The following is a 21,002-nucleotide window of genomic DNA, read 5'->3' as shown; positions in this document are numbered from 1 at the left end:
ACATCTTTCCATGCACTTAATTGCCAATCACATATGTCCTTTTGCAAGGTGTTTGTTAAAGCTTTTTGCATATTTTAAAAATTGAGTTGCTTGTCTCATCACTACTGAGCTATAAACATTCTTTATATATTTTGGGTATATGTACTTTGGCAAATAGACATACTGTGAATTTTGTCTCCCAGACCATTGCTTTCTTAACAGCATCTTTTGAAGAGTAGAGTTTTAAATTTTGGTGAAGTCCAATTTATCTCTCTCTCTCTCTCTCTGTTTTTTATGGTCCATGCTCTTTGTCTAGGGGGCACCTGGCTGGCTCAGTTGATGGAGAATGTGACTCTTGATCTTGGCGTTCTGAGTTCGAGCTCTACATTGGGCATAGAGATTATTTAAAAATAAAATCTTAAAAAAAAAATCTTTGTCTAGGCAAAGATTGAAAAAAATTTCTCCTATGTTTTCTTTTAGAAGATTTATAGTTTTGGCTTTTGGATTTAAGTAAATGATCTATTTTGGTCCATTTTGTGTTAATTTTTGTGTATCGTGAGTCATTAAGTGTTGATGTATATATAGTGTGAGGTAAGGTATTTCAATAGCACAATTTATTGAAAAAGACTATTCTTTCCTTATTTGCTTTACCTTGGCACCTTTATCAAAAATTAATTGACTATATTAATTGACTCCTCTACTTCTGGACTCTCTCTTACATTCCATTAGTTTATTTATTGTTTGTTGGTTGGTAATCTTCTGGGAAATGGCATTTCCTTTCAGAAGTTGTTAAAAATCCCATAGCTGTGAGTATAACTTCACTGATCTTGTCCTTCTGGCTGGGGTAACAGTGGAGTGAATCTCCATACTTCTGTGTACTCTGGGGAAAGGCAGCTATTTTGGTGCACGTCTGGCTAGGGAGATGCTAGCTAGGGCTAGGGCTAGGGCTAGGGCTAGGGCTAGGGCTAGGTTTTGTTGGTTGGAGAGTCTCCCCGACACCCCACCCGGTCTCCTGTGCTGCATCTTCCCTACAGACCTAACCGGTCCTGAAGTGGAAGCAATGTTAAGTCAACAAGAGGAGCTACTTACCTAGTGTTCTCTGTAAGCTTCTTAATACTTTACAGAGGAACGTGTCCCAAATGTACACAACCCACTCCAACTCTCTGTTGGGTAGTAATGGTGGGGCTCTCAGAAGTTTGTCCCCTACCCATCCCAGCAAGGCTCACCAGTTTGAATGTTAACACTTTGAATTCCCAGCACCACTTTTCAATTTGGTATGAATTGAATCACAGCCAGCCAATTTTCCTAATATGTATGAGATTGGGGCCCCACTCTCTTGGGGGATATTTCTATTTATTTTAATGAGCATAGTCTGGAAGGGAATTTTTAAATTTGCATTGAAGTGACCATTTTCCCAGAAGTGTTTATCTGATATATTTTCAACAAGTTACTTCTTTTTTATTAAAAAAAAAAAAACGTTTATTTTTAAGGGAGAGAAAGAGAGATTTAATTCACAAACCACGAGATCATGACCTGAGCTGAAGTCGGACACTTAACCAACTAAGCCACCCAGGGTCTCTCAACAAGTTATTTCTTAACTTTCTTGTGCAGTTTATTTTATTTTATTATTTTATTTTTTTCACATTTATTTATTTTTGAAAGACAGAGAGACAGAGCGTGCGCAGGGGAGGGGCAGAGAGAGAGGGAGACACAGAATCTGAAGCAGGCTCCAGACTCCAAGCTGTCAGCACAGAGCCCAAGGAGCTCGAACTCAGCAAATTGTGAGATCATGACCTGAGCCAAAGTCGGACGCTTAACCGACTGAGCCACCCAGGTGCCCCTTGTGCAGTTTATTTTTAATGTGAGCTTAGGTCAGCTGAGAGCATCACTTGAATGTGATTTGGGCTTTTTTTTTTTTTTTCTGTTGGCATGATTTCTTTAATCCTTTCCAATTATGTTTGCAGATTCCTGGTGAGTTTATTGACCCCCAATCATTTTCAGTTTTGAGTTCAAGTTCTAGCTTCCTCTTGGCTTCATTTACATCCCACCTGCTGAAGCCAGTCTCTCTTCTCTACCCCATAACTTGGCTCCTTTCTGTGATGCTTTGCCCCACAACTGCCCCTGCCTCCCGAAACTCCCCACAGGCATTTGTTTTTCGTGTATGGTGGACTTGTTGAAGACTTGAGGTAAAGGGAGAGGCGAGGGCAGGGCACTCCTCTTCTTACTCCTGAAGATTCTGCCTCCTTTCCTCTTAGAGTCCCTGCAGCTCAATTCCCCTTATTCTACTAGGCATGATAATGACAGTAGTATTAATAGTCATAATACTAGGGGTGCCTGGGTGGCTCAGTCAGTTAAGCGTCTGACTCTTGTTTTCGGCTCAGGTCATGATGTCATGGTTCGTGGGTTCGAGCCTCGTGTCAGGCAGAGCCTACTTGGGATTCTCTGTCTCTCTCTGCCCGTCTCCTCATCACTCTCTTTCTCTCTCTCAAAATAAATAAATAAACTTTAAAAATATTCATAATAGTAAATGTCACAGGATTTACTGTGTGCCAGGCACTTCTAAAGTGCTGTACATATACCACTAATCATGTAATCTTCACCACAACCATGTGAAGAAGCTATTATGATTAACCACATTTTACAAAGAGAAAAATGTAATTCTATCTAATCTGCTCTGCTCAGAAATGGACCATTAGAAAAACTAACAGAGGTTTTGAAATTCTGTTTATCCTTCCCTCTCCCCACTTGTTTCTGGGAGGTAAATTGAGCAATATGGCAATGCATTTCCCCAAAGGTAGGAGTGATGCCAGTTCTTTTGAGAGGCAAACACAGATATAGCCAGTGAAGTTTTGGGTAACTACAGAGCTGGGATCACCCTGCTTGCAAGATTTAATATAATCGAAAGTCCCCATTTTATAACTTGTAGAAATCAATGATCTTCCCCAAGGTTTCGCAACAGTTTGAGGAACCTACTTGCTCATGGTTACCTCTGCTCTGGTTCATGTTTCTGCTGAATAAGTTTAGATTATGGACCATCCATGACAACTCATGGAACTAGATATGAACACAGCTGCTGTCCTCTACTCCCTTCCCCCCTTAAACACAGGCTTTTCATTTGAGGAGCAGATGATGCTAAGAACCTGGAGAGATGGGGGAGTTTACATCAAAGCTATAGTAACAACTCAACTTTAAATATTGGGTGTCCTCTTAAAAGCCCATTTAGGGGCGCCTGGGTGGCGCAGTCGGTTAAGCGTCCGACTTCAGCCAGGTCACGATCTCGCGGTCCGTGAGTTCGAGCCCCGCGTCAGGCTCTGGGCTGATGGCTCAGAGCCTGGAGCCTGTTTCCGATTCTGTGTCTCCCTCTCTCTCTGCCCCTCCCCCATTCATGCTCTGTCTCTCTCTGTCCCAAAAATAAATAAACGTTGAAAAAAAAATTAAAAAAAAAAAAAAAAGCCCATTTAGCTCTCCCACCCCTGGGGATTTTACTGTATCACTGGCTTCTGTTTTTTCTCTTGTTCTTCCTTGTTTCTGTCTTCTCCTCATAGGAGTCTAAAATCATTCCTTTTGTTCTCATAAAGCATTTGAACTCCCTCTTTACACTTCATGACTAGGCTTTGCGACCCAAGAACCAACTTGATATATCTAAGTGGGCCATGAAGTGTTTTTTTAAACAAAGAGTGCTCCCTCCCTAAGATAAATCTTGGGGTCACTTGTTTTGGTCATCAAACAAAAGTCTATATAAGACTTTGCCCTGTCTGCTATAGTAAAATGAAGATTTGATAACTTCAGACAAATTTCTCACTCTTGAGTCACGGCATGGGTCCTTTTGCCCTGCTTTTGTGGCCCTACCCACAGGCAGTAGAGGCTGTCCCTAAGTTTTCTTGTTTAGGGCATATCTGCTATGCTCTAATCAGGTCAGCATTATGATTAGACCTTGTACATGGGGTATAAGTGGGAGGTGAGAGCAGTGGGAACTTTTGTTTATGCAACTTTCAATTTCCTGTATTATAAAGCTAAAATTTTATATATATTATGTCTAAGAACAGACTATAATGCAACATAATCTGTTTGTGAATATACATTTGTGTTCTGAAAATAGATACAACTGGAAGAGCTATTTTAGTGAGATGGAAAGAAAAGCCTAGAAAAGTTCTGTGTCTGTACACTATTCAGTATATCATATCCACTATGTGTATAAACACTGTCCGGCAAGTTATATAGGTAGGAAAGATTTGGGGAATTTAAAAAATTATATTGGAAAAGTTGGCTAGCCATTTGGAAACAATATAATAAATATACTTCCATAAACGGATAAATATTTATATATGTCTTGAAGTAAGAAAATCTTTCCTAAGGATGACATTAAAGACTAAAATAGGGGCATCTGGGTGGCTCAGTCAGTTAAGCATCTGACTTTGGCTCAGGTCATGGGTTTGAGCCCTGCATCCGGTTCTATGCTGACAGCTCAGAGCCTGGAGCCGGCTTCGGATTCTATGTCTCCCTCTGTCTTTCTGCCCCTTCCCTGCTCATGCTCTGTCTCTCAAAGATAAATAAACATTAAAAAAAAAAGACACTAAGATAGAGTTGACTGCTACATCAAATCAGTGCTCAGGGGCCTTAAGGGGCCTGCAAGGGAATGAACTTCACCTCAGGTTGGGAACACTCTACAAAATGAAGGCAGCCCACAGGATGGGCCCTGACAAGGTCAAGTTCCAGAGAAAGAAAGTTGAGACAAAATTCATAAATGCCAACTGCTCAAGACCCCTGTGCACATGTGTGCGTGTACACACACACACACACACACACTCAATGAAAGGATGAACATAGGGCATCAATGTGCATTTTTAAGTACTAGGGGCAGAATATAAAGGGACCCTAAAGACACAAGGAGGGAAGCAAAAGAGAAACCACTCACACTACTGAGAGTCAAACAGGAGACTTGGAGAACACATCCTAGGAGGCAGCAGGAACTTTCAGGTAACACATGCCTTGCACTTTCCACAGAAGAGAAAGAGCGAGATAAAAGATGTAGTCATAAATCAACTGAATGAGATAAAGCAAGGAAGCCAGAAGAGCTAAGAAAAGAAAGCAAGGACATAATATCATTTTTCAATGAACACCCATCATAGAAACAGCAAACAGCATAATTTATGCAATAACCAACTTAATGTGGGATATGAAGAAAAAGCATAAGAAAATCACGTGAACTTCAGATGAAAACACAAAGTAATAAAAGCAATTAGAAGGAGAAGGAAGAGAGGCAGTGAAGAGCCAGTGTATTTTTGACTGATGCTATTGGTTGTGGACCCAAATGGCCATTCCCAACCCCTTCTCTCTCGCCATATATAGGAGATGAGACAGCTAAATACTCAATCTCTCAGCCTCCTCAGAAAGATACACCATCTTCTGACTTGAAAATGTGCTGAAACTACCTTAAGTGAAAAAAGCAAGTTGCATAACTCTGCTGAAAAAGAATTATTATAAGAATTATTACATGTGTGTGTTGCGGGCTGAATTTGTACATCATCCCCTGATTCCTATGTTAAAGCCTTAATGCCCAGTATTTCAGGATGTGACTGTTTTTGGAGAAAAGATCTTTAAAGAGGTAATTAAGGTTTAAATGAGGTCTTTATGGTGGACTTTAATCCAATATGACTAGTGTCTTTATAAGAAAAGGAAATTAGGACACAGACACACACAAGTAAGACCATGTGAAGACAGAGGTAGAAGACCGCCATCCTCAAGCCAAGGAGAGAGGCCTCAGGAGAAACTAACACCGCTGACCCCTTGAGCTCAGACTTCCAGCTTCCAGAACTGTGAGAAAATGAATTGCTGTTATTTAAGTCACCTAGTCTGTGGTGCTTTGTTATGGCTGCCCCAGGAAACAAATACAGTGTGCACATGGCATAAGATCAAACCGGAAAAAAATCTATCAAATTCTTGCTGAGGTAATTTCTGAAGAGATGGTTCTATAAGGGATTTTAGTTTTATTTATTTAGTTTTTTAATGTTTGTTTGTGTTTTTGAGACAGAGAGAGGCAGAGCATGAACGGGGGAGGAGCAGAGAGAGAGGGAGACACAGAATCTGAAACAGGCTCCAGGCCCTGAGCTGTCAGCCCAGAGCCCGACGTGGGGCTCGAACTCACGGACTGTGAGATCATGACCTGAGCCGAAGTCGGACACTTAACCAACTGAGCCACCCAGGTGCCCCTCTATAAAGGATTTTAATTGTACATTTTACTTTGTACACTTTTATTTGAACATATGACACTGAACACAATTTCTTAAGGGAAATAAGGAATTTTTAAAAATTAGGCAGGATAAAAGAAAGAAAAAAAAAGCTAAAATGCATAGGAACCATTACATATCTGTGTGTGTCCACAAACTCTCCTCCGAGCTGTCAATAATGCAACTCACACAAGTACAGAGTATTGGTTACAGTTCACCACGTCCATGAGATAAAAAGTTCAGGTCAGTGGTTACGAGGTCCTCACCTAGTGTCGATAGTGTTATCAGTCGAGAATTGACTCATGTTCCTCACAAAGGTAACATTACAAGCATTCTTATAATTCAAACTATGACTTGCTCCATTTTGTCTACCAGCCCTAAGCACCCCAGGAAGTGTAAGCAAAGGCAATTTTATGGGGCCAGGATCAAATCCTACTCTTCTATTTGTCACACATCTTCCTGGGCCTGCTTCACTTGTTTACACACCTGTCTGTTCTCTGTGGTATTTAAATTTGCAACCCTGTGTAAACAGCAGGAATAGAGGTGGGACTTAGGGAGTTAGGCCCTCTTCTTCCTTCTCTCCCTGACCCGTGTTTGAGCAAAACCAACAGAGTGATGCCTATGACCAGCTGTGGAAAACTCAGTACCAACTACCTAATAGTTTGGGCACAAGAATTGGGGGTAGGAGGTGTGTTTTCCAGGCTGTGGAGAAAGTGTGCTGTGCTTTTTCTCCCCTAACATGTCCTGAACACTTATTCTGTGAGTCAGTTATGTTAAGTATGTGTCATTTATTATTTCATTTAAGCATTACAACAACCTTCTGAGGTAGATTCTATTACAGTCTCCATTTTTATAAATGGGGCAGCTGAACCTGAAAGAGGTTAAGCTGGTCAAATCTCAGCTAGTGGAGGAGGAGGCAGGATTTGACTGTGTGTTTTTTGACTCTAAGGCTGATGTTCTCTTAACCACTTTACCTTGTATAAGAAGGCCATAGCGTACCTGGGTGGCTCAGTCGGTTAAGCATCCACCTCCTGATTTCAGCTCGGGTCATGCTCTCACGGTTTGTGGGTTCGAGCTCCACACTGGGCTTTCTGCTGTCAGTGCAGGGCTGCTTTGGATCCTCTGTCCCCCTTTCTCTCTGCCCTTCCCCTACTCACATGTGCCCTCTCTCTCTCTCAAAAACAAATAAAACATTTTTTTAATGTTTAATGCCCCACAAATAAAACATTTTTAAAAATTACTGAATACCAATATTCTTTTAGTGAATGGCTATTATACATTTTAAAAAGTATGTGGCAGGGCACCTGGGTGGTCCAGTTAGTTGAGCATCTGACTTTGGCTCAAGCCATGATCTCACAATTCCTGGTCATGATCTCATGATTCCTGAGTTTGAGCCCCGTGTCGGGCTCTGGTGCTGACAGCTCAGAGCCTGGAGCCTGCTTCAGATTCTGTCTGTCTCTCTCTTTCTCTCTTCCAGCCCCTCCCCACTTATGCTGTCTTTCTCTCTCTCTCTCAAAAATAAACATTAAGTAAATAAATAAGTAAGTAAGTAAGTAAGTAAGTAAGTAAGTGGCTTTACTCTTTGCTCACCAAACTTTAAAGATACCCATTGACTATAGCTGAAAGGCCAAATCCTGTTTGCTGACTTGAGAACCCTCTGAGGTCTGACCCCATCTACATTTCTAGTCTTATCTCACACTCTTCACCCACCATGCTGTGCTTGTCCAAGCCAAGCTTCATTCTTCTCCATGGAGACAGACGCCCAGCATTATCACAAGTCTGAACTTTTTGCTCACAGGATAGCCTCCTTGGCCCAAATTGCCACCCTCCCCATCTTCACATTTCTAAATTGTTCTCATTCTTCAAGGCCCATCTTGGAAGCCCCTCCTCCTTGAACCCTGTCTTCAAATTGGAAGTGACATGTTGCCCACTTCAGAGCTTTCATTGGAACTTGTCAATTCTTTTATTAAAGTGCATGCCACTCCTATCTCACAGCATCGTTATCTGGTAATGTCCCAACTAGACGGGTAAACTACAAGGATTCAAGTCGCATGGAGCATCTTTCATGTCCCACAGCACCTAGGACATATTAATGATTGATGAACTCAGGGTACGAGAGTACAAAGCATGAGTAATAAACTCAGTGAATGCTGTTCCAGAGACTCTGGGGCATGAAACATAAGATTGGAACACAGAGATGAAAGAGAACAGAGTTACTCAAGGGAACATTTATGGTGGTATGGAAATCAATTACCTTAGGCTAGAAACTCCATGGAGGGCACATAGGTAAGGATAAAAAGGGAGACGGAAATAAATACCTTGGTTGTGGGAAAGGATTGCAGCCTGCCCACCAAGCTGAAGGGAAGTATAGGGCAAGATAATGGCAGTACATAAGCTGTCCACCCTTTCCTGAAAATCTCATTCATGTAAGACCCAAATGTGGGGTGACCTGATTGGATGGGGGGCGTCACCAAGTGTGAGACATTGTAATGGGTGGGGGGCCAGTGGTGTGGGCAGTGAAAGAATTCACCCAAGGCAGAACAAAAGAGAAGTTTATTAAGTACACTGAAAGAGAGAGGAGGCAGGCAGGACAGCAAAGGAGAGACTATCTGCCTTGAGGCAGTGGTGGGGGCCACAGTTATACCATAGAGAGGGGGAGTATAGGAACATATGGAATTTTCCCTTTTTTAGTAATCTTAGGGACTGTGTCTGGTTGTATTGGTCAGTTGGGGCCTATGGCTATGTTGTTTAAAGAGTCTGTGGGCCCTTTTGCTTTGTTCATGTTTCCATTGCTCAAGCCTGCTGCCTAAAAGTGGCCTCTACATCAAATATGTGGCAAAGTTCTTGCTTTGCTTTCCTGATGGTTTCGTGGTGGAGGGAAAGTGGGGGGTAGGGTGGGGAGAGGAATCAGTTAGAGAAGCAAGGGTGGAGAAGCAGTACTGACCAAAAAGTGACATTAAATTTATGAGAATCACAAGACCATGCGCAAGTCGGGTAATTTCCTCAGGGGGATTAGGAAGCAAAGATACACTTTTCCTGTATTAAGATAAGGTTTTTATCCTCTGGAAAAAATAACACCCATTCTGACTAGGAAAATGTTGTGTGTCTTGGGATTGGGGTGATGTGAGACTTCTGCTCTCAGGAGCCAGGACACTGAGGTTGTAGGGGAAATTGGTTCTAGGTAGAATGGATGGCCAAGTTTGGAAAGTCATCTGGATGTAGCACTCTAGTGCTATGAAGACACCTTGAGAAAAGAGTTTGTGTGGGTATGTGTTATGTAAAGATAGTGCTGTGTAGCTGGAGAGCTCGCACATCAGATGTGACTACAGGTGAACATACACCATAGAGAAGAAGCATTATCTTCCCTTCTACCTCTGGAGAAAATACTGTCTGGCTATAGTGATAGAGCATGTCTTTTTTTTTTTTTTTTTTATTTTGTTTAATGTTTATTTTTGAGAGACAGAGACAGAGCATGAGTGGGGGAGGAGCAGAGAAAGGGAGACACAGAATCTGAAGCAGGCTCCAGACTCTGAGCTGTCAGCACAGAACTCAACGCAGGGCTCGAACTCACAAACCATGAAATCATGACCTGAGCCAAAGTCTGATGCTCTACCGACTAAACCGCCCCAGCGCCCGTAGTGATAGAACATGTCTTGATAGCCAAAGCACTTTCTTCAGTGGTCAAGGTCCTCTGGATCTCCACATCACCATATTTTGGTGACACTGGTATCTAAGTCACCATCATGGTTTTGGTAATGGATTATAAAAGCACAGAACCACTGACTTAGCAAGTGCAGATCTTCCTTAACTTACAATGAGGTTACGTCCTGATAAGTCTATCTTAAGTTGAAAATACTTTAATTAGCCTAGCCTGCTTTAAATGTGCTCAGGACACTTTAGCCTATGGTTGGGCAAAATCATCTAATAGCAAGCCTATTTAATACTAAAGTGTTGAATATCTCGTGTAATTTATTGACTACTGTACTGAGAGTGATGAACAGAGTGGTTGTGTGGGTACAGAATTGTGGTGCGTGTGTATCAGTTGTTTGCCGCATCAGTTGTGGTGCGTGTGCCTCAGTTGTGAGCACGTGGCTGACTGGGAGCTGTACCCACTACTACCCAGCATCATGAGAGATGATTCTACCGTATGTCACTAGCCTGGAAAAAGATCGAAATTCAAAATTAGAAGTATGGTTGCTACTGAATGTGTATCACTTTTGCACCATCCTACTTGTCAAAACATTGTAAGTTGGGGACTATCTGTACTGGACTTTGCAGCCTTGATAATGGAAGATGGCAAGGAAGAAGGCCTGGAGTGGGTTGATGTATGAGTTTTCTATGGCTGCTGTAGGACGTTTTACCATAAAGTTGGTAGTTTAAAAACACCAAGTTACTGTCTTACAATTCTGGAGGTCAGAGCCCAAAATGGGTCTCACAGGGTTAAAATCAAAGAGTAAGGAGGGCTTTTTTCCTTCTGGAGGCTCTAAAGGAGAATCCATTTCCTTGCCTTTTCCAGTTTGAGGGGTCACCTGCATTCCTTGCCTCATGGTCTCTTCCTCCATCTTTAAAGCCAGCAATGCAGCATCTCTAAATCTTTTCTGCCTCTCTCTTCTACATTTAAAAAACTGGGATTACACTGGGATCATCTGGATAATCCAGGATATTCTCCTTATTTTAAGATCTGTTTAGCAAGCTTAATTCCTTGTGCAACCTTAATTCCTCTTTGCCAAAAAATATAACATGTTTACATGTAAGATAACGTCCTTCCTAATCCAAGGATTAGGATGTGGACATCTTGGGGATGGGGAACTTATTCTGCCCATCAGTTAGCAAAGATTATCTGTCATGAAAACATGGAGAAAGGATCCTTTCCTTTATTTTCCTTTTATCATTCTCATCAAGTAGAAAGATCTTTGGATCCAAAAGAGAAGAATAAATATTGGTTGGAACCAAAGCTCAAGGTAGGTGAAGAGGCAGTATGTACTCTGGGTTCCCAAATTGGAATGGGATTCACCCCAAGTTACTGAGAATTGAGGAATGGGATTTCTAAAATGTGCTTGGAGAGTTTTAAGGACTTATGGAGAATAGTAAACATACTAGAAGATTAGAAATGTACTAATTATTTTTGTTTTGAGAGAGAGAGAGAGAGAGAGAGAGAGAGAACGAATGGGGGAGGGGCAGAGGGAGAGGGAGAGAGAATCTTAAGCAGTCTCCATGCCCAGCATGGAGCTCCACATGGGGCTTAATCTCACGACTGTAAGTTCATGACCTAAGCCAAAATCAAGAGTGGGACACTCAACCAACTGAGCCATCTAGGTGCCCTGTACTAATTTTTTTTTAATTTTTTAATGTTTATTTATTTTTGAGAGAGAGACAGAGTGTGAGTGGGGGAGAGACAGAGAGGGAGACACAGAATCCAAAGCAGGCTCCAGGCTCTGAACTGTCAGCACAGAGCCTGAGGCGGGGCTCAAACTCACGAACTGTGAGATCACGACCTGAGCTGAAGTCAGATGCTTAACCAACTGAGACACCCAGGCACCCCTAAATTTTTTTAATGTTTATTTATTTTTGAGAGGGAGAGAGACAGTGTGAGCAGGGAAGGGGTAGAGAGAGAGGGAGGCACAGAATCTGAAGCAGGGTCTAGGCTCCAGCTGACAGCACAGAGCCTGACGCAGGGCTCGAACCCACCAACCATGAGATCACAACCTGAGCTGAAGTCACAAGCTTAACCAACTGAGCCACCCAGGGACCCCTGTACTAATTTTTTTTTTAAAGGAGGAGATAGGATTCCTTAAATTATAGGTGAATGAGTTTAACCTTGCTTCTGGAAATAATTTTGAATGAAACATTTAGGTTCACAACCACTTAAAAGGTCCACTGCAAGTATGAAACACAATGGTTCACTGAGAACAACCTATACCTGACAAATCTTATATCCTTCACTGACATTGTTTCTGCATAGTAGGTCTAGAGAGAAGAAGGGCATTGTGCATCATAGATTCTAAAAACCTCTTGGAGTTTTTCTAAGGCAGAAACCACCTATGATTCATGTGTACATCATCAGTAGTGTGCTGGAGTTGGCTCATGCTAGTTCACAAGAGCTAATTGTGCACATCTCCTCCCAACTCCATGTTCAGTGACATCACATTGATAGTTTGAAGTCTGCCATTTTGGAAGTACTTATGTCATGGAAATCAGCAAATGCTACAGATCAAAGATTTTTTTTCTGGGAAGTCAGTGTTAAATGTTTTCCAGCACAACATTGCCTGTACTATAGGTATCTACTACAGTATCAAGACACAGTAGGTGCCCAACACTGTTGTCTGAAGGAATAAATCATTTGAACAAGAAACTCAACAAAGTCTCCCATAGTACAGTTGTGGTGAATAAAGAGACATCTTACTGTATGTTAGTGAAACAAGTATCGGAAGGAAGGAAGGAAGGAAGGAAGGAGGGAAGGAAGGAAGGAAGGAAGGAAGGAAGGAAGGAAGGAAGGAAGGAAGAGAGGGAGGGAGGAAGGGAAAAAAGAAGGAAGGAAAGAAAAAAGAATCTATGTCAGTTAGGGAGAATTTTCTAAGAGTGGGAGAAAGAACTCTGCCCTTTGTCCTGTGAGTCTTGAGTAATCTCTGTACCAACATGAGAGAATGAGTATGTTGCATGATACAAAGATGTCTTCACCATCTGGAATGATGAGCTGTACCCAGCTGGATGAAATTTCATAGGGGCAAGTGTAAGGATTAAATGAGAACTGAAATAATAAAACGAACCATACAAGTTCAGGATGGAATTGGGGTGAGAGGACATAGCTTAGTGGTGTGAAATGTGAAAAGTGGGTCTCATTTCTCCAGACTGGTCAGATGATGACTAAAGCATTGTGCCCAGATCCAGGCAGTACATAGTTGAGCACTGAGTGACTTGAGTGATGAGAGATGCAAAACTTGTCATGTGAGACATGATAGAAGCAATTTGGAGGTTTTCATTGGAGAAGAAAAGACTCAAAGGAATGTGAGGTTGACACTAAATATTTGGATGACTTATACATAGACAGGGCCATCACAATGCCCAACTCCAGGAGGCACCATTTACATTGTGGTCTGTGTGAACAGCATCGCCCAGAGATGTGTGGTACAAGTCTGCACAGTCAGAGTGCTACTCTTGTACGTGGGTAAGGGGTTACTATTCCAAATAGTCGAAGCCCCTTAGAGCTATATTTCAGCTCAATTTCAGCAAGAACCTCAGAACTCCTAGGAGTATTGTCTCTTGCCTTGATACACTCAAAGTAGAGGCTGGATGGCCACATGTCTTGGAGGTGCAATAGGGGATTCTGGCAACAGAATAACAGAAGGAGGGTCTTATTGGATAACCTTTAACATTTTTTCCAGTTCTGAGACTCACTAATTCCAGAGATGAAAACTACCATTTTTTTTTGTGCTAGGCACTGTGTTAGGCACTTTATAGAGCTGATTTAATTTAATCTTCAAAAAACACCCTACAGAGTGGGTATTATTATTATTAATAAACAGATGAAGAAATCGAGACTCAGATTATTTGCCCATGGTCATCCAATTATTAAGTAGCTTAGCCAGGGATTAAACCTAGGAGTGTATGACTACTTGTTCTTCCTGGAGCCCTGGGGATGAGAAGGAAAGCTAACCATTCCATCCATTCCCAAACTATAAGGTAGCAGGGTGATAAGTGTCGATACCAACATTACAGGGGACTTGGAAGAGGAAGCTCCCTGCAGGGAACATGGTACCATAGCTGTTGGTGCTATGGACTGGGCAGCACGACCATGTCTTGTGGGTAAGATTTCATACCTTGCCAGAGCTGATTTTGCTGGACCAGACTCTTAATTTGCTGCTCCTCCTGTGCTGTCCACATAAATTCACAAGGCCCTGGTGAAAATGAAGATGCTCACAGAAACACAATCTCTGACTGAAATCTTCCTCTTTGGATTAAAGGATGTGAGTCAGGAGGATTTTGCTTCAGTGCTTATGACACTGAAATTTGAGTCTTGATGTGGTCTCGTAATCAGCTCCAGGATTGCTTGCATGGAGCCACTGGAAGTCTGGAGCAAGTTCCTGGGAGCTACCAAGTATCTGACAAGCTAGGAAGCATGATCTTTGACTCATCCACCCATTACACAACTAATCAGCACTACGGAGCTTGGGTGTTCACCGTGTCACCACACACCAGAGCCACACCTCTCCCTTGCTGGAATGGCTTGCCTGGCTAGCCCTTGAAACATCCGAAGATGTTTGTTGACTTGAAGGATCAGTTCCTTTTCTGTTACCTAATGAGCTGTATCAAGACTGGCATTCCTACTTGCCAGTGACTTTTCAGTGTGAGAATTTGGTTGTGGGCTAATGTTGTGTCTTGGGCAATTACTGTGAATTTCTCTGGAACCACCCCTGTTGACATGACTTGTACTCACACCTAGGATTAAAGTCTGCTTATTATCAGAGGGCAAACACCTGTCCTCACAATGAACACAGCTAACATTACTAAACTCAGAGTACAACTTATTTAGGGCCTTGCTATTCATTCTTCTCTTTGAAGTATCTCTCTGCCACCCAGGCACTCCAGACCCCACCATTATTCTCTTCAACCCCCTCCCCTTCTCCCCTATTCTTTCCATGTTAGTAAATTTACCACAGAATCATAAAAGTTGATACTGCAGATAAGAAAAGAAGGCACAGGAAGCCTCGTCCTACATAAAATAGACAAATGAAATGATCTTTCCATCCAATTAACCCCTGAAATGAAGAACTGTTGTAATGTATGGCAGGAATGGTGGGGAAAAAATTAGTAAAAGGCAGTACCTATCTTTATTTTTCTAGAGGACTCTAATATTGCCTTGGAATTTGCCAAGCTCAGAACTTTATGGAAATGGCAAAGTGAAATGTTGAGAAGGATTGAAGCAAGGCTATATAATACACCCTGGTAACAGCCCATGATGGCTTCTGAACCCCAGCTCTGGATCCTCTTTAGGTGATTCTGGCAATGACCCTAAAGCAAAGGGGCAGGTTGGGTCTAATTCTCTGTAGGTAGCCCATGTCTCCCCATCTCACACAGTGTGCCCTGCACTGGGAGGTCTGCCTCTTTCTATAGGATCCATTTGCTATAGGTCATCTTTCTGCACATGGTTCAAGGTACCGGTATTTGGATGCTGAGTCTGGGAACAGCTGAGTGAGCCTGGTGCTCTGAATCTCTAACCAAGGACCCTGTGCGCTCTTCTAGTGGCTGAATGCATTACAGATTGTGGTGGCAAAAAGGAGTTTTAAAGGCTGTCTGGCTAGAGGAGCCCCTTACTGCTTGAGGTCAGAACTGAAAATGATTTCCCATTTACACCGTACTCTGGTATTTCCTATGCAACAGTACTGTCGCTTTTTGCCCAATATCCCCTATTACATGGTCACAACACTCTTCTACTCTTTCATTCATCAGAAAGGCAGAATAGTTGGTGAATAGTTTGAGTTCTTCAGTTGCACTCTGTAAGGGATGTAGTGAGGTGCTCTGTATGTCGTTCTATTGGAAAAATCGAGGAAGGCTTGATGGAAAGAGAAAGGCCACCTATCTGTATCTATTCTCAACCCAGACAGGCTGTTGGCCACATACAACACCGGTTATCCCATATCATGGGCTGCAGAGAATTCCAAAGACTGCTGCTTCTTCACTGGAGCCATCCTTAATGGATGCTTCCTGAAAGAAAGCGAGTAAAGTTTGCTACGTGTATATCTTTAGAATACATTCTTAGACGTCGAGCTAATTAAGTCAAAAGGCATGTGATTTGTAATTTTCAGCCTGAAAATTGTGCCAATTTATATGTCCACCAGCAATGTATGACAGTACTTGTTTTCCTACACCTTTGTAAACAAAATGGGCTTTTAAACTTTGCCCATTTCTTCCCTGGATTATTTGCTTCTTGGGTGTTGATAAGTTCTTTATAGATTTTGGATACTAACCCTTTATCTGATATGTCATTTGCAAATATCTTCTCCCATTCTGTCGGTTGCCTTTTAGTTTTGCTGATCGTTTCCTTCGCTGTGTGGAAGCATTTTATCTTGATGAGGTCCCAATAGTTCATTTTTGCTTTTATTTCCCTTGCCTCTGGAGAGGTGTTGAGTAAGAAGCTGCTGTGGCTGAGGTGAAAGAAGTTTTTGCCTGCTTTCTCCTCAAGGATTTTGATGGCTTCCTGTCTTATGTTTAGGTCTTCCATCCATTTTGAATTTATTTTTGTGTATGGTGTAAGAAAGTGGTCCAGTTTCATTTTTCCACATGTCACTTTCCCAACACCGTTTGCTGGAGAGACTGAACTTTGCCAATTTTATAGGTGAGAAAATAAAGTCAAGTTTGTAACCAACTGTGAAAAATCCATGCTCTTATCACTGGAGACTCTCTAGGAGGAGACCTGGATTTGGTAGAAGCTTTGTTGGGGTTTACTCATATCACCCCAGAGTCCCATAGAGAGGCCAGGGAAGGGGGGAAGGGGGAGGAGAGAAGAGTGGCAGAGAGCAAAAATGGGGTGAAGAAGGTGAGGAGGTCAAGTCGCAGTAGGTTAGGGCACATCCAAGCAAAGCTAGAGATTACAGTTCCTAGCTAGCCGGGCATTCTTCTTATCTTCCCACCTGACTTACCTCCCTTCATCCAACACGTGCATTCCCACCCAGCTGCTCCACGTTTTGTGAATAGGGAGTCATGCTCTGGGCACTTAATCATCACGACTGCTCATGCTATTCTTGGACCTTAGGACAGACACTAAACACAGAGGCACCCATTGCCCAAGGAGTGCCTGCTTAGGGAAAAAGGAGTAGTATAGGCTGTACCAGGAGGTTTCTAAGGCTCTGATAGTGATTATTTGGGATGGAGGAAAGGATCATAAGTGAATTCTGGGCCAATCAAAAAACTGTAGGTGTTGCTGCCAGAGGGGACACAACTATGGGATCAAAACTTTTAATACTGATTTATGTGGTTTGTACAGGTGCAGTTGCTAGCGGAAAAGCCAATGTGTTAGCCTGTTTGGGTTGTAATGTACAAAAAGGCTTACCCATTTTACCCTGAGTGTTGGTGTTTTATGAAGCTACATGTTTTAAGAAAGGGTGACATCTTGGCCATATAACCAGGTCCCTGGTGACCCTATTAATAGCTCAACAGCTAACCTCCCCAGGGCCTAGAACATAGTTTGGTAATTGGAAGGTAGTGCAGGATCCAACGTGGTCTGGCAGCTGGGTGATCTCTACACCTCCCTCCGCAGCAGGAGGAGCCAATCGCTACTCCAGAGCTTCCCCATCGTTTGAACCCAGCTCCTCCATCCTTTCTTTGCTGTTCACATCTCCACCTATGAAACGCTTTTTGCTCTTCATCTGACCTCACACCCTGCTCACTCATAGCTTCAGCTCATGTCTTCTTACTGCCTGTTCTCTGTGTCTTTTGCCCTTCCTATCAATTGCTCAGAGCCCAATGTCTCATATTCAAAAATCCTCAAAAGACAGAATCTAGCGGGTTCAATTAGTCACTGGAGTCCCTCCTGCTCAGTTTATAGACCAGCATCTAGGCTGGCTACCCTTCCCCCCTTCAGCTATGGCCATGCTGGAGGGCTCAACAGTAGCAGCATGGGCCCTAAGGTGAGAAAGCCTTAGAAGGGGGTCATGGGTATGGGGCTGAGGTCATTAGACTTCTTTAGGACAACCAAACTAAATGCTGGACTCACATCCCAGCCCCATGAATTCCCACATGACCTTGCCAAACAAGCCTGTCAGGTAAGCAGGGATTTGTTGTACGTGATCTCTAAGTTCTTTACAGCCCTGAAAGTCTAATTTGGTCGTTCCACCTGTCTGCAAATAACACATCTGCTCTTCCTGGTTACTAGTCCTTCCTCTTACACTATTGTCTCATTTACCTACCATTCTAGATAAGACATCAAGACCATTGTCTTTCTTTCCTCGTCAGAATGAATTACATATTGCATCTGCTGACGATCCCTGGTAGACTCAGGATGTTGCAATGTGGGAAGCACAGTGTTGAGAGGAAGGAATGCTTGTTCCCCCTTCCTCACACTGTCATAGAGAAGAGGTGAAAGCATGGGCAGACACGTTCAGCCCCTCTCTCCTTCACACAGTGCTCCCCAAGGGAGAAGTGACTAACCAGAAAATTCTCTTTTGGAGCAGCTTGCTCTCTGAAAACTCAGGTTCTCTGCTCCTCCATGCCATGAACTTACTGGGATATATTCTGCCTCTCAGAGAGAAAAGACTGCCATTCTGGGGATAATAATAGAAAGTCTGGGGAGGTGAACCCATGGTCTCCTTTTCAGCCATAAATCTAGTATTTTGAGCTTTGTTTTTGTGAAATCTTATGATTATGCCTCAGTCACTTTGGAAGCTGCCTTAGGAGGGAGGAGTATGGTGAATGAACACCACCTTGTTTCCTAATATATAACAATCCTTGGGCTCGGATGCTTGAGAAAGCATGCCACACCAGCCTTTGACTACAATACACAGTGATTTGCCTTAAAGTCCCAAAGCAACCTGAGGAAAGAAGGACACCCTGCAGGGATACTGGCCCCCTACCAGGGAATCTCAGGCCCCTGACTCTATCCAGAAAGATGCTCCATGCTTCATTTTCCTCTGTGGCCTGATACAGTGGAAAATGTTCTGGCTTTGGAGTCAGATGATTTGAACTCAAACCTTGGCTCTGCCGGTTACGAGTTACATAACTGTACACATGTAAGTCTACTTCTGAGTCTCAGTTTCTCCATCTTTTTTTTCTAAAATTGTTTATTTTTGAGAGAGAGAGAATGAGTGGGGAAGGTGCAGAGAGAGAGGGGGACAGAGGATCCAAAGCAGGCTTTGTGCTGACAGCAGAAACAAGGCTCAAACTCAAGAACTGAGAAGTCATGACCTAAGCCAAAGTTGGGCACTTCACCGAATGAGCCACCCAGGCGCACCCTCAGTTTCTCTATCTTTAAAATGGACCTCATGATACCTACTCAGAGAGTTCTTGTGAAGATCTTATTCAATAGAGAAACAAGTGGGAACACGTTTGTAACTCTACAGATGGTAGTGGTTGCCATCAACCCTGCTGAGAATGAGCACACTGAGCTCTTGCTCCCCACTCCCCTACCACCCCTCTGCTTTTCCTATTGGGTTCTGGTGGTCCCAGGCTGGAAGTGAAAAAGACAGTAGTTTTCCGATGACCGTAGCATTGCTAAGTTTTCTGTGAGCCCTTTTGTATGGAGCAAAAGGAGAAGTGGGGCCTTAGCCAGATCAACTGGGGCTAAGTTAGCCTGGCAGGTGGGAATTCTGAAAACAGTGGGGAACTCACTTGTCAGAATCCCTGATTACTCTTATCATCTATAAAATGAATATAATCAGGGGCGCCTGGGTGACTCAGTTGGTTAAGCATGCAACTCTTGATTTTGGCTCAGGTCATGATTTCATGGTTGTGAGATGGAGCCCTGAGTAGGGCTGTGCACTGGGCATAGAGCCTGCTTAAGATTCTCTCTCTCCTTCTGCCCCTCCCCTGCTTGCATGCACACGCGCACTCTCTCTTTGTTTCAAAAAAAAAAAAAAAGAATATAATCATTACAATCTCATAAGGTTCTTAGAAGGAATAAATAGGCTCACAGATCTGGTGCATGATTAGATAGTCGAATGTTACTTCTCTTCTTCCCATTAAGCACTGAGTAAGATGCTACTCCTTAGAAATATTTCTTATAGAATTAATTTGCTTTGCAGAAACGTGATTTTTGAGGACCTCCCAACAAAGAAAGTTCAGGGAATGTCAAATTGAAACTTGAATCCACACAGAACTGTCATATGACATCTGGACAGATTTGAGTTGATAATTTTTTCAGTCAACTCACAGAAAAAATGGTTAGTAGTGACTTTTAATATATTAAAAGTTGTGATTGGAAAGCCATGTGAGTTCTTTGACAACAGCCAAACCAGGAATGAGACTGTTACCCGCCTCCACTCTCCCTGATCTAGACCCCCATCTGGTCCAAGCCTAGTGTCTCACACTAGTGCAATGGTCTCTTCATGAGCCTTGTCGTGGCTTTCATTGGAAATTGTCTCAAGTTCCTCCTTAATAAAGCTTCCCTATTGTTGCCAGTTTAATTTTTCCCAATGTTTGCACGTATGAGAGACTTACACTTAACGAGGCAGCAGCCCCCATATTTTCATGGCATGCTTCTCTCGCTTCAATCACATCTGTATCTTACTCAGGTCCCTAAAGCATCTGCTGCATCCGGGCCTCCAGGGTCTATTAGCTTGATGTCATCAATATAATGGGCCAGCATCATGTCCTATGGAACAAGGAGATAGTCAAGCACGGACTAAATTGTGGCACAGAGGCAGAGTTGATGTAATCCCAAGGCAAGACAGCCAAGGTGGACAGCTATGCTTGCCAGGTAAAAGCAAATTGCAACTAATGCTTTCTCCTTATTTGAATGCATAAAAACAGTTATCGCACCCATAGTTGCACACCAGATGTTAGGAACTATGCTTTGCTCGAGTAAAGACAGCATATCTAGAACAGCAGATACAATTTGAATCACTACCTAATTAAATCTGTAAGAATACTATATATTTCTTTGAGTTTATCTGACAGCTGCAGAGATAAAACAGGTATGTTAGAAAGGGATATGAAAGAAACATTACCAAATAACCATAACCACAATCAAATCTTTTTAATTACATATGCATTTCTGAGAATCTTCCAGGAATGTATCATTGCTTCTGGCTAACTCTCATGGTAGGCAGGAGAAGGTCTAGAGTGGGGCTATCCAGTCCTGTAGCC

The 21,002-nt window shown here is 42.6% G+C and overlaps 1 protein-coding gene across 15 annotated transcripts in view; it reads left to right on the top strand.

Moving 5' to 3' along the window:
* Positions 1-21,002, top strand: part of SUSD1 (sushi domain containing 1) — a 288,718-nt gene that overhangs the window by 219,937 nt on the left and 47,779 nt on the right. Inside the window, exon 16 of one of the 15 annotated variants that reach the window (XR_003964320.1) lies at positions 20,429-20,613. The exons of 12 other annotated variants lie outside the window; for them this stretch is intronic. Coding sequence is in view for 2 of the 3 variants with exons in the window: in XM_030294187.1 (XP_030150047.1) it covers positions 13,923-14,059 (137 nt within the window). In the remaining variant the exon portion in view is untranslated. Of the gene's footprint in view, positions 1-13,922; positions 14,075-14,241; positions 14,732-20,428; positions 20,614-21,002 lie in introns of those variants that run through there. 2 more of the 15 variants (XM_030294192.1, XM_030294187.1) reach the window with 2 other exon arrangements.

The sequence above is a fragment of the Lynx canadensis genome, chromosome D4 (genome assembly GCF_007474595.2).
Source record: "Lynx canadensis isolate LIC74 chromosome D4, mLynCan4.pri.v2, whole genome shotgun sequence".
Lineage (NCBI taxonomy): Eukaryota > Metazoa > Chordata > Mammalia > Carnivora > Felidae > Lynx > Lynx canadensis.
Note: the sequence above shows the minus strand (reverse complement) of the source record. Positions and strands in the feature narration are given on the sequence as shown.